General features: G+C 40.9%; 1 protein-coding gene across 1 annotated transcript in view; it reads left to right on the forward strand.

Annotated features, from left to right (window-relative positions):
- The window catches only part of STT3B (STT3 oligosaccharyltransferase complex catalytic subunit B), a 75163-nt gene that overhangs the window by 40256 nt on the left and 20484 nt on the right, over window positions 1-14423 (forward strand). Inside the window, exons 7-9 of the mRNA XM_032237070.1 lie at window positions 9335-9481; window positions 10499-10547; window positions 11140-11294. Coding sequence (XP_032092961.1) covers window positions 9335-9481; window positions 10499-10547; window positions 11140-11294 — 351 coding nt within the window. The remainder of the gene's footprint in view (window positions 1-9334; window positions 9482-10498; window positions 10548-11139; window positions 11295-14423) is intronic.

A 14423-nucleotide genomic window follows, 5' to 3' on the forward strand; every position in this document is an offset into this window, starting at 1 on the left:
TTGTTAGGTCCATAGCCACTTGTATACCAATATACACTTGGTTGGGTATAGCCTCCATGTGCTGAGAGTGTCGAGCGAGTAAATAAATATCTATGGTTTTGGATGTATGATTGTTCCCACGACTGTCCTCCACAGGTTACCCCTGCGGATCCTGTTCCTTGCCCTATGGCAATTGCTAAACATGTATCAAAACAAACAGTAATGGGTGCCATTCCCTTTGAAACATTATGGGCTATGTACCCTGATAATCTTTGTGCTGTAAGAAATTGATGTTTTAAACTAGTTGATCCTCCTTTATAGCCATAAACATAGATGCTACTTGTTATAGGTCCTACCGCTTTCGGTTCATAACACTGTATTCCATTTGGTGTATAGCACTGATTGTATTGTGTATTATTATGTGTGCATGGTGGTATTAAAGTTCCATTGCATTCAGGTTTCATAGTATAATATATTAAGGTCATGGAAATTGTTTTGCCTTGTTTGGTTTTTTGTAAACAGGCTGTGCAAATGTCCTCTTTTATCTCTCTTTTTGTTAGGTGGTGAGAGCTGTCTCCTCCTATCTCTTGTTGATAACTCAATAGTGTTAAGAACCATTCACTAACTGGGGGAAATTTTATACTTGCTCTTGAAGTTACTTCTGTTTTTATTATTTTATTAGGCAACCCTTTTTGGTATTGCGTGCATTGATACCAACCTATAGAATTCTCTGTAATTTTTACTTTAATGTGTGATAAACAGCCGTTCTCTTTCGGGTGTGAAATACCTCTCACATTTTGGATTGCCTTTTTGAATTTTGCAGGCAAAAATTGCCATGTAATTAAACATGGTGCTTTTGAATTTTCCAAATAACAAGTTAAGGTAACTTGTGTATTGGCTTCTCCGTATGTATTGTGAGGGTAGATGCATATCCCTTGAGAATTGCAGTTTTCCCCATTGGAGTATGGAATGATCGCTCTTTTTGAGTGGTTGTGTGTGAAAGGAATTTCTTGAATATCCTCCACTATTCCCTTCTTATTTTTGCGTTCATATTCACATGCCCCCCATATGATTAAAAGCACAATTCCCATTCCCAACATCATTAGCAAAAGGTGTAACAGAAAATGCTTACAAGACATCGGAAGAGCCCAAAAATCCCAAAATCCCATTTCCTGTCCAGGCGACGGTCCTCTGAAAAATGGGCATCGGGGCTGACGTACTCTGGGAACATATGACCGGCCAACGACCTGTTCCGGACGGATTTTCATCTTGAGTATCAAAAGAGGGGTCAAGAGATCCTTGGTGATAATTGTTAACCCAATGACTGTCAGGGGCCTGTTGCACAGTAAGGGTAATGCGAAGGCAAGTAGTAGTGTAGAAAGGATTTGTGTAATCAAAATATTCTTCAAAAAGCTGTTCAATCACCACAATGTCGCACTGGAGTTTGCAGTCAGCTCACAGGAGAAGCAATGGAAACACCAACAGGCTTCGCAGGGAGCAATGTTAGTCGTCTGTGGCTTGAAACAAAAGGGATAGGCTTGCTTCGGGATCCTTGTTATCATCTGTCTTCACTGGTCTCTCATGAAACGGTCGTATGCATCTTCCAGGAACCCACAACACTCTGTCCGGGAGTTGCACAGCAGCGTATCCACGTCCCCAAGTAACGAGCTCCACTGGGCCCTTCCACTGAGGGTCTGGCAATTGTCTGTAATAAACAAGAGGGCGGGGAGAAACTACGCTATTCTGAAAATGTCTTTCCCCAGCTGTGGAAGCTATGGGTGAGCCTGTAAGATTCAAAAAATTCTGTGTGTATAAGGCTTTGCTTAAACGGTTTTGGATTTCAGGCAACCCTATCTTAAAGGGGCCTTGCTGTTTATCAAGCATCATTTTTAGTGTTAAATTTGCTCTTTCCACAATTCCTTGTCCTTGGGAATTGTATGGGATGCCAAATTTATGGACAATTTTCCATTGATCACAAAAGGTAGCGAATGCAGCGCTACTGTATGCGGGTCCATTATCTGTTTTAATCTCCAGGGGGCTTCCTAAAACTGAAAAAGAGCGCATACAATGGTTGATCACTTGTTTGGTTGTCTCCCCCCGCTGTGGACTTGCAAAAATAAAACCTGAAAAGGTATCCACTGTGACATGAATATGTTTCCAGGGTGTAAAAGAAGGGTATTGTGTGATATCCATTTGCCATATCTCACAACGTTTAATTCCTCGGGGGTTAACTCCCATAGGAATTGCGTTACCTTGCCTGCTACAGGTTGAGCACTGTTGGATGATCGCTACAGCCTCGGTTTTTGAAATTCCAAACATCTTCACTAAGGCTTTTGCATTTTGATGAAAATACTCATGGCTTTCCCATGGAGTTGCAAATCCAATAAAACTTTCCCTAGCGGCTTTGTCCGCATAATCATTTCCCTCTGTTAGCATTCCAGGGAGTGACTGGTGACTCCTAATATGAGCCACAAAATATTGAAATTTTCTATCAACAATTAATTGCTGTAACTGTAAAAACATATCTAACAATTGCTTATCTAGGGCTGGTGAAAGATAGGCATCAAACAAGTTATTAATCACTTGGTAAACATACAATGAATCCACAATTAAATTAAATGCTTGATCTTTTAATTTCTCAAATGCTAATATGGATGCAGCCAACTCAGAACGCTGTGCTGAACTCTGAGGGTGCGTGTGGTAAGTTATCCACTGTCCTGAGATTTGATACACACATGCACCCCTGTTCTTAGTTCCGTCAGCAAAAACTGTAACTGCATTTTTAATTGGCAGTTTACTTTGTAAGGAAGTCAATTGTAAATGTTGTAGATTCAGTAACAAAAACCTATAATCTGTGGGATAGTGGTATTTAATTGTCCCTAAATAGTCACTTAAGGCCAATTGAAGTGCATCTGATATTTGAAAATATTTTTCCCACCAAGGTAGTGGGTAAGGAACGTAAAAAGTTTCTGGATCCGTTCCCAGTGTAGCTCGAGCTCTCTCTCTTAGCTTTATAATTATCTGGGATAACAATAGAGGTTTTGTTGAAACTGTTCTTCCCGGGCTGTTTGCTAAGTGTATCCATTCAATCACTAACACTTTGTTCTGTTGTATTTGCAGCAAACACCCTGTGGGCAAGTTTTTGGTATTGAAAATAGCAGCTGAGATAGGAACGTGTGAAATCATCCTGTCTACCCAGGTTTTTGTTAAGGCTGCCTCAATCACCTGAATACACTCTTTTTCTTTGTCCCCTATGGTTAGTATAGCAGCAGGCTCTTTTCCTCCTGCCAGCAATGCAAATAAAGGTTGTAACTGACTCGTAGTTAATCCCATGTAGGGACGTGCCCAGTTAATTGAACCCAAATATTGTTGTAACTGCACCAAATTACATTTATCCATCTCAGGTAGTTTTGGAATTACTGGTGAGGCGTGAGAAGTCATGATTCTATGTCCCAAATATAAATATGGTGGCATAGTTTGAATTTTTTCTGAAGCAATTTTAAATCCTTTATCATTAAATCCTTGTATGATCTCTGTTAAAATCTGTGGATATGCACTTTGTGCATCTTTTTCTATGGCTAGCAAGATATCATCCATGTAGTGGTAGAATAGGATACCTTTATACTTGGCTCTAAAATGTTTTAAAATTTTATTAATGTAATATTGACAAAGCGTTGGGCTATTTAGCATTCCCTGGGGTAAAACTTTCCACTGATACCTTACTGTTGGCTCACTATAATTTAGTACAGGAATTGTAAATGCAAATAATACTCTGTCCTTTTTATGTAAAGGTATTGAGAAGAAGGCATCTTTTAAATCAATAACTGTTAAAGCATAATTTTGAGGAATTATGTTAGGGTTGGGTAACCCGCACTGCAGGGGCCCCATGGGACAAATCACTTCATTTATCTTTCTTAAATCTTGAAGCATTCTCCACTTCCCTGATTTTTTCTTAATTAAAAATACAGGAGTATTATAAGGGCTATTTGACAATTCTATTTTTTTATCTAATAACAACTGTTGCACAATTTCTTTTAAGGCTTCTAACTTGACAATGGGGAGGGGCCACTGTTCAATCCAAATTGGGTCATTGTTTTTTAATGTTAGTTTCATTAAAGGGTCCATTTCATTTATTCTTAATACAAAACATTCATTACCATCAGTTCAAAAAGCTATACGTAAGCCAATGAGCTCTATTTTCTTGCTGTCTCTCTCCCTCTAGGTCTGAAAGCAGTTACTCACACACGCTTCTCTGTCTCCCCCTTTCTCCTGTTTCCTTCCAAGGAAAGGCTCAGGGAAAAAAAAGGGGGGGGAATGGCTGGGCTAACCTCTCACAAACTCTCCTTTGTTCTCACTCTGCTTTCTCTCAACAAGCTTCTCTCTCCCCCCCTTCTCCTGTTTCCCTCCAAGGAATGACTCAGGGGGGAAGGGGGGGGTGGAACTCACGCACGCAATCACTTTAAGTTAGCCCAGGGCTGAACAATTCTACAAACGGCTATCCTGCTCTTTAAAACATGCTTTCTCTCAACAAATTTGGAAATGATATCACAAAAGCATACACACATAAACAATCTTTGCAACTTGCTGTTTCTTTATATGAAAGAAATCAAAGTACGTGCATACCAACTTTTACCATTTAACATATATTAACACTGCAATCAAACTGCTTGTGTAAATTAATTTCACATGCAAAATCCTTAGTCATGCATTCTTCAAACAGCGAGGAATTTCAGAGAGCAGTTTAAATCCTAACTAATCTTCTCACCCTCACGGCTTCAAGCCAAAAGCCCATTTACAAACTTCAAACATCAATTCAATTCAATCCTCCTCTTTCTCTTTTCCTCTATTCACTTCCTTTTTTCTCTCTACCTCTCTCTCACTCTTTTTTCACTCTTTCTCTACTTTACTCCAAAGTTAGGGTTGCCCCAAACTGAGACAACAAATCTCTCCCCCACAAATTAACATGCAGTTTTAAAATAACCGGTCGGATACGTGCCTTAATTACAGAACCCGGGATAGAAACCTCTAGCCACTCCGAGCTAGTCTGGGCCAATTGGATTCCGCCGACTCCTTTAACGGCAGCAGCAGTTTGCAAAGGCCAAGAAGAGGGCCACTGTGTAGAACTTATCACTGAAACGTCTGCGCCTGTATCTAAAATTCCAGTAAAAGGAACGCGATTAAGAGTTATGGTCAAGAATGGCTTTTGAGCTTTTACTCCTGTAGTCCAGTAATTTTCATGGGTAGTAATTAACTCTCCCAAAGGTACTTTTTCACAATGCCTAAGAGGATTATGTTGATAAGGATCGACTTCTAAAGAAACAGGTATCACAATAGCAGCATCCTCCCCCGCCCTGACTGTGAGCGGGCTGTTGCAAATGCAAGCCAAAGCTAGGGAGGAAATTTTTGTGTCCTCTAGCAGAAAAGGCGACGCCAAAACCTTACGGGATATAAGATCCCTGTGAGGGTACAAAATTAAGGGAGTTGCTGGTGGAAAATGAGTTGCTGACATATTTAATGGCAAAAAGTACACCAATCCGGGAGTAAACATTTCAATTGTTTCTGAGGCTTGAATTACCACTGATTGCACAACTGTTTCTTTCTCTGCAAAATCAACCGGTTTTCTAGGAGAGGCTACTATGGCTATGGGTTCTGGTTGATCAGATGGCAATGAAGGTATGGATGTATGATTTTTGGAAATGAAATCTGGACAATTTATGTTAAAAGTGGCTCCTTTAATTAGCGGGCTGGAACCTCGCCCGCTGCCTAGTTTCCCGAGAACTGTTGTCTATTCTCATTTTCCCTCTGATCACCTCTTCCTCTGCACTCTCTTGCCCAGTGGCCGTTCTTTCCACATCTGGGACAAGGGGTTTTTGGCCGGGCTCCTTCGTTCTTAGCGGGTGATCCTGCTCCCCCCCCCGGGGCTCTGCATTGATTTTTAAAATGTCCTGGTTTCCCACAATTAAAGCAATTTCCCACCTTTGGTCCTCTGGGTTTTTGATTGTTCTGATTTACTATGAATGCATCAGCCATTAATTGTGCCTGATACGCAGCGGACCCTACCACTGAAGCCTTACGCAGATAATCTACCAAGGTCTTCGTGGGATCTCCCCTCAGAGGTTCCAGGACTTTTTTACAATCTTCATTAGCATTTTCAAAAGCTAGCTTTATCATCAGTTCTTTTTGAGCTACATCATTATTAATTTCTCTATTTATTACAGTCTGCAATCTTTCCACAAAGCTGCTATATGATTCCCCATTTTCTTGTCTAATATTAGTGAAGCTAGAAGTGGCAGCACACTTCATATCATCCAGATGTGCAAAGGCATATACTGCAGCTTTCCCGGTTACTTTCAAACAGTCCTCGGGGAGGGTCATTTGTTGGGCAAATGTGGAAAAATTTCCCTTTCCTATTAACTGGTAAAGAGTGAAATTAGCATGAGCTCTTCGCAACACTTCACATCTTTCCTTAAATATGGCTTTCCATATCATCGCCTGCGTCATACTAAGGACAGTCTTTGCCAGTGTACACCATTCGCTTGGTAACAAAGCATAATTGTCAGCCAAGCTTGCAATTAAACCTTGAACATATGGAGACAACAAGCCATAGGTTACTATGGCTGATTTTAAATCTTTTAAAACATTATGTGGCAAGGGGGTGAACACAGGATTTTGTCCTGCAAAATCAACAGGAAAGGCAGCTAACATTTTCAGGTCGTCCAACTTCACATCGTCTCCACTTCTCTTTTTTTGCATTCCTGCAGTGAGGGGACCGAGTGAGTACTCAGTACTTCTTAAAACTGGATAAATATTAGATTTTTCTTCCTGAGGAGCCTGTTGTTTGATCTCCTCTTTTATCTTTTCTACAATTTCTGATGTGATTTCCTCTTTTACTTTTTCTACAATCTCTGTTGTTACTTCTTCATATTTAGGAGGGATATCAGATTTTTCTGGGGTGTTGGATTTTTCTTCTTGAGGAGTTTGCTTTAAAATCTCCTCTTTGCTTTCCCTTTTCTCTTCCCCTACAGCCTTTGTTGTTATTTCCTCATACTTGGGAGGGGCAGTGGGTTTTAGAGATGTTAATTCATCTGCCTGCTTTTTGGAAAGCGTGAATGTGTCTCCGTGATGAAGACAAAGAGCAGTTAAAACAGCTTTACAGCTGATTAATATAGGTGTCGGTGCTCTAGGCTCCTCGTGTAAATAGGAGCCTATTTTCTCCCACGTGTCTATATTAAGAGATCCAAATGTTGGGTAACACGGACAGTATTGCCAAATGTACCTCATTAATTCTCTAACCTCTTTTTTTGTGGGAATTTCAGTATTATCTTTTAATATAATTTTGTGAGCTCCAATTATCTGTCCAATCTCCTTAAGGTGAGCCTTCTGCTCTCTGGACAGGGGTCCTGTTTCCTTAAGACAGGCCGCCCGCCCTTTAGACAAATCTTTTTCCATACTTACGTAAGGTGCGCTGGGTAAGAGATGGGAATATTGGGCACGCTGAAAGTCCGTCCGACCTGTCCGGGCCTCCCTGCGTCGCACCTCGACTGATTCCTGGCGTTGTGAAATGGATCACGTCGGAGGTCACCACTTGCGAGAGTGGGCTTGCATTGATGATACAAGCATTCTCACAATTCGGTGGTCCAAATCACGAATTCTGATTCCTAGGCTGCTTTGGCAATGAGACATGCACACACTGCAGACTGGGTGAAAATGGCGTCTTCTGGCTAAACCAGAACACTTTTTATTAGGAAAGTTCAAAGAAAACTAGTCAGCAGTTTAATACAAACAAAGCATCTCACAGTATGTTACAAATCACTTCTTGATTACATTCTGGCAGAAAGGGCAGGGAGGAGGGACAAAAGGTACTCTTTGATAAGAGGAAGTTAGGAAGTATGGAATTGTAAATCACATCCTGATAAGGAGAGCAGGAAGGAGGAACAAACGGTCTTAGAATTGTAAATCACAGAGAGCTACATTAGGCATATGGAAATGACTTGATTTGTTACACGAGGCGGCAAAAGGATGCAAGGCTAATTCTGTGTGTTTATATCTCAGATAATAGAGGCCTCTCATCTCTGTGTGTATCCGTGTATAGACACCCGAAATGAATTCGGCTTCCTTATCTAAAAGCTTTCCCAGGACTGTTCTTTCCATATGGCTTTTGGCAAATGTTCACTGGGACCTTTGATCCAGATAGAATTGATCCAGATAGAATATTCTATCCTATCCTATTGATCCCAGCTAATTTCACCCAGCCAATTATGGGATAATTTCCCACAGGAGAGATGTTCCAAGTAGCTTTTACATTTCCTGATCAAAAAGCAACCATGAAGGAGAATATGTACAAGAATATCTACAAATTGGTGAGTGGGTCTTAAAATGACAAAATGCACTTCAGCGTAAGTATAAAATGATATGCAGTGATCAAAAAAAAACCCCCAAATCTTCACATATATATTAATGGGTTCTCAGCTGACGAGTGATCAGGAAAGAATGTTGATACATTTTAGCTGAATGAAAATGTAAACTTGAGGATTATTATAAGCATACCTTCTGCCTATTGGGATCATTAAGGAGATTGAAAATAACTTTGTCAATGTACACTGGATTTATATAAATCTATGATGAGGCTTTATTTGAAATATTCTGTACTGATATGATAATCACATCTGAATAAGATACTGTAAAGTAGGAAAAGATACAAAAATAGGGTAATATCAAAACAATCAGGTTAGAGGCAGTTTTTACAAGAAAGATTATATGTTGTAATACAGGGGTGTGGCCCCCAGGCTGGATGCATCACGCATAGGCCGTGCCCACCCCAGTTCCACAAAGGGAAAAATATTGCAATATGTCACATGACTGCAATGTGCCACTGAAAGTTTAACCCCTGTGTTCTAATATGATAGAAATGTGTCAATTTGATGTTTTATCATTATTGTAATTCAGGATTGTATTTTGTCCCAAAGCATTTTAATTAATTCCTTTTTCAGATTCAGTTCAACTTGTTTCATAGAAATAAGTAGTTGAAAAAAATAAAATTAAGCATAAAAATAAAAATGAATTGACATTTTAAATATTTCAGTGAGTAATTAAAAAAATGAACATGGGGGGGGGGGGAATAAGCTGCAGAAAAAAATAAAAGAATATTACAGGTAATGAACATACATTAGCAAAACAAGAACATCTTAAAATACAATGGTCATACATATGGTAACATATAAAGAAATCCATGTAAATACATAAAATCAGTAAAAGAAACATGCATAATGTGAGCAAAATTACTTAAGATTAGCATTTGTTTAGAGCGAGGACTGTTTGTTAAACAAAACACAACTGTTTCTTTGCATTTTAATAGGTGTATTTGCTCTTCTGCAAGCCTATGCTTTCCTGCAGTATATGAGAGACAGACTAACAAAGCAAGAATTTCAGACATTATTCTTCTTAGGTATATCTTTGGCTGCTGGAATTGTATTCCTGAGCGTTATCTATTTAACATATACAGGTAAGTGGTATCCAATAAATGTTTCCTGTTGTCATAGAAAACTTTCTGACAGCTCAAAATAATTATTGGGTAGAGATCTGCAAATGTTCCTCATATTAATTTTTCCATGCATATCGCAGCTAGCTTGGGAGTCTGTGCCCAGATACAATACATTTGTTTTGGGATATTTTTTCTTTCTGTGCATGGAATAACATGGATGAGTAAAATTGGTTATGGGTAGCAGGAGAAAAGGCAAGGATATCAACAGCTTATGACAAATGGCTCTGGGCAAGCCAGTAGCCTATGCCATGGGGAGGGAATGAAGGTGCTGGAAAGGTGAGGGCAGTCAGATCTATGATACATTGTGCTGAAATGTTGGTGAAAGTTGGGGGGGAAAAGACTCTGGGTATGTGAAGAGCAGTTCAGCCAGTGGATATGTTATACTGGGAATTTATGCGCGGAGAGATAGGGATGGTGTGAATGAGCCTTGCCCTATTCACTCTGCCAAGATTTTGTTCTGTTCAGAATTAACATAAATGTTAATGTTTCATTTCTGCCAAACTATATCTAGCCTGGAGTCAAAACGGTATTTTATGTCTGCCTCTGTTCATAAATTTCAGATAATGTAGTATCTTTGGAATTGTTAGTAGGTGTTTCATAAGAAACATACATTTTATTGCATAGGTTCAAGTAGAACAGAAATGCACACTTTAAAGTTTCCATTCTGATCTTTTTTTTTAATCCCTGTTTGAGACCATTAAAGAATCTGCAACTTAAGGGAAGTTCTATCTTTCATTGTTAGAGACCTCTGTAGTTTGTTGTACAACTAAAATGGTACAGACAGTCAGTAAAAATAAGTATCAATACATGAAAAAGCAACAATTTACTTTAGAGTTGGGACTATGGAAATTAGTTTAAAAGTAAAGTTGGAGACAAATATTTTTTAATATAGACTGAGAGAACAGTTTGTTTTGAAGGTTTGAAAATTAATATATATTTGCACAGTAGCTGCTAAGTTACCGGAATATATATTTTCAGGTTACATTGCACCATGGAGTGGCAGATTCTACTCATTATGGGATACTGGGTAGGTATGAATATAAGGTAAAATTACGTAATCTTTGACCTGTTAATGGAAAACAGTTAGCCACTAAACACCACTCCATCTCTCTCCCAGCAAGAAAAAATATCAAGCATAACAGCTTTTATTGTCTACACTAAAATACTTTAAAATTTCCATTAGTGTCAATAGAATTTTTTTATATTATAGTACAAGAACTTTTACTTTTTTAAAAATGGTTTTTATTTTAGTTTCTTATATTTCATCTTTGGATTCATCTTCTATAATTTATTCATGATTAATATTGAATTTATACTTACTGTTCTATATTGTCTTTTTGTGATTCATTGTATTAATATATACACACTTTAAAGAAGAAGGTAACATTATTTCATTGAATAGAATATGAATATGTCTTACCTTGTTAGTGTGATTTTTAAGATGCAAAAGAATACTTTGATATTTATGACATGCCATTTTTTTATTCTTTGAATAAATGGCTACATTTGATCATATCATTCAAGGAGCCAAAGAAAGTTTGAGAACCACTTTTTCTCAATTTCTGTAATTTAACTGAAATATGTAGGACATATTGTTGAATTTGATTCTTTTTTAAAAGGTATGCAAAAATTCACATCCCGATCATTGCCTCGGTATCAGAGCATCAGCCTACAACTTGGGTTTCCTTCTTTTTTGATCTACATATTCTCGTCTGTACTTTCCCAGCAGGCCTGTGGTTCTGCATTAAAAATATCAATGATGAAAGAGTCTTTGGTAAGAACTTTTAAAAATGAAACTACTTTGAATTGCTAGAATTCTTGTTATGTTTATTAGAACATATCTCTGAGGAATTAAAAATGATACTTAATGCATTTTTAATTAGGTTCATTAATTTCTTTATGATTAATGTCATTTTATACTTTTATTTTTATATTAGACAATCCATAACCTGCTGAGTCATATAGGCTTGTGTTGTTTATCCTCTCCTCGCTATCTTCAGGAAAGCCCCAATGAAGCTACCTCCTCCTTCTCCTTGGCTGACCCACAGAACTGCCTTCCACTTTGTTGGGGGGGGGGGAGAGAAGGGAAAACCAAGGGAGTTATGGACCATGAGAAAAAAATCATCCTCATTTCCCTAGCCTCCTCTAAGGAGGAAGAGGGCTCACTCTTTCATTGTTGGTGCCCACAGACAGCCCTACCATTATCAACCCAAGTGCTAGGTAATCTTAGGCATCCTGCCCTCTCATATCCTCTAATTTGATTTCTTTCCATTCTGCACTGTTGTGAAAAAATGTGTTTTTGTATTTTATTGCATTACCTAGAAGTTTATGATGCTCAAAATACTATTCAGTAAATAGTGAAATAATTATAGCAGGTATCTTCTATTAGCAGGCACAGTCCCTGTTTCATTTTTGCTGGGCAAGAAATAATTCCTGTAAATTCCTAAATTTGTTTGGCATATTAGACTGATATCCAGGCTAATCCATTGTGGGGATAAATTTGATATATTTTTCAGTTATTCTTCCTCCTCAAAGTTTTATCTTCCTATTGTAACGTTTTCAAAATGGCTTGAGAATATTGAGAACATGCAGGACAAGAAGGATAGACCCCTTTTTGTCTCCAGTGTTTCATTGATTTAGGCCCAATTATATGTTTATTTAATTTATTCATATTTTATTTATTTACTTATGATATTTATAGTGCATTCAGGAAGTATTCAGACCCCCTTCATTTTTGTCAATTTTGGTATGCTGCAGTTGTTGAAATTAATTTTTTTCTCATTAATCTATATTCAATACTCTACAGTAACAAAGTGAAAACTGAATTTTAGAAATGTCTGTAAAAAAAATTTAAAAACTTTGGCAGAAGTATTCAGACCCTTCACTCAGTACTTCGTTGAAGCACCTTCGGCATCAATTACAGCTTCAAATCTTTCAGGGTATGACGGGACAAACTTTGCACACTCGGATTGGGGAATTTTCTGCCATTCTTCCTTGCAAATCCTCTCGAGCTCAGTCAGGTTGGATGGCAATCAATAGTGTACAGCCAGTTTCCAGAGTGAGGTGTGGGAGGAGTAACACATGGGTATTAATCCAGCCCTCTTGCCCTGGAGTCTGAGGATAATCTTTTGAGGCCACACCTCTGATCCTCCTTCTCTCTCCCAGATTAATCTCAGACTCCAGCCCAGAAGGAGTGTTTTTTCCTACTCTCCCTCACCTTGGAAACGAGGTTCTTTTTGCAGGTTTTTTCTTCCAGACTTCTTTTTCCACCATCCTTCGGATTCTTCAGGCTTCAAGGCTTTTTCTTCACAGAATACGCACTGAAGAGCACCTCACCCCTCCTTAGTGTGCTCAGCATCGCTAGCCAGCCGCGCCACCGGCTAGTGCGACTCCTAGCGACCAGATGGTAGCGTAAGTGGAGGAAAGGCCGCATGGGGCGTTTGGAGGCTCCACGGACCCAGGAGGCCATTTGAGGACTGGGGAGCCATTGGATTCCTCCCCCAGCTGCAGGGATTCGGGTCGCAGCTCGGCGGCCACCATCTTGGTCCTCCAACCAGAGCAAGCGCGTGACCAGCGTTCCCTCTACAGGCGCTGGGAGCGCTCAAAACAGCACCGCGGAAGCCGGAAGAGGCTTCCAAGGCCCCAAACTCCGCTGGTTCTCTGGGGAGGGCCCAATCCAAGCGGTGTGCCGGCAGCTGGGCCGCAGATCGGCAGCAGGGATTTTTCTCAAGCAAGGCTGGCCAGAGAAAGGGGAGGCTGTAAACGGCAGAATGGCGGTGGCGGCTAGGATCAGGGGTGCCAGGCCCAAAGCCCAAGTGGAGTCGGATCCGGGCGAGGGGCCTCCAGGAAGGAATCCCCAGATACCAGAGGGAGTTCCCCTACCAAGAGAGGCACCCCCAGGCCCCAGAGGAAGGGGACCTCGAGAAAGGAGGTTCAGATCACCAGGGCCTCTGCTAGAAGGTTCAGGGCCACCATCAGCCCTTCCCCTTCCAGATCTCGCTCCCCCCCACAGGCTCTCAGCCTTGGTAGAGTCCCAGGGGGCGTCCCCAGAGTCCCCTAGGGGCTCAGGCGGAGGGCACAGCTCATTATCGCCCCCTCTCTCGCCTGCACTCCCATTTGAAGCGAGGAACGGCTCCTTTGGGCACAGGGCACCCAGTCCAGGCAGGTACCCATTGGCACCTCAATCTCACCACAGCCTCCAGAACTCCAACCTTCCCTGAGCTTTCTGCAAGCTTCCAGGAGATGTTAGCCAGGGCCATAGCCCAAATAATGACCTCTGGAATGAATCAGCAACCCCAGAGTTCCAGGAGTAGGCCTCCCCGGGACCAGCCCAGGGGTAACCAGGATCCCCCCCAGGGCCTCTGCTACCAGAGGACCCAGGTCTCCCTCCCCCTCCACTGCCAGTGGGGCCTCGGAATTGGAGGAGGGAGAGTTGAAGGAGGTGGGACTCTCTGAAGATAAGGATGCCCAGTCAACTGAGGCCCCCAATATTGCTGGCCTTTCCCCCCCCCCCTCCTTATTTAGTTCCTTACTCCACAAGGCCAGGGCCACAGCAGACCTGGATCCCCCGCCAGATCCCAGGCTTGCAACTACCACACCCAGCACTAGCGGGAGGAAAAAGAAGGGTCCTTTCCATAGGCCACCAGTGGAAAAGGAAGAGATTCCCACTCCAGAGATGTTCATGGAGGTGCTTAAATCCCAGTGGGTTAAGCTAGGCTCCTTTCTCAACCCGGGGGGCAATGACCCGAGATTCTATGATCTTAATCATACATTTGCCCAAGCTCTGCAGGTCCCCGAGGTGGACAATCCGGTTGCCACCCTAGCTTCAGCTTCAGCCGTGGTCACTGGAGACATCGCCAACTGCCTGAAAGCAGAGGACAAGAAGGCAGACATCGTTCTGCGG

This window comes from Thamnophis elegans, chromosome Z, assembly GCF_009769535.1.
Source record: "Thamnophis elegans isolate rThaEle1 chromosome Z, rThaEle1.pri, whole genome shotgun sequence".
Lineage (NCBI taxonomy): Eukaryota > Metazoa > Chordata > Lepidosauria > Squamata > Colubridae > Thamnophis > Thamnophis elegans.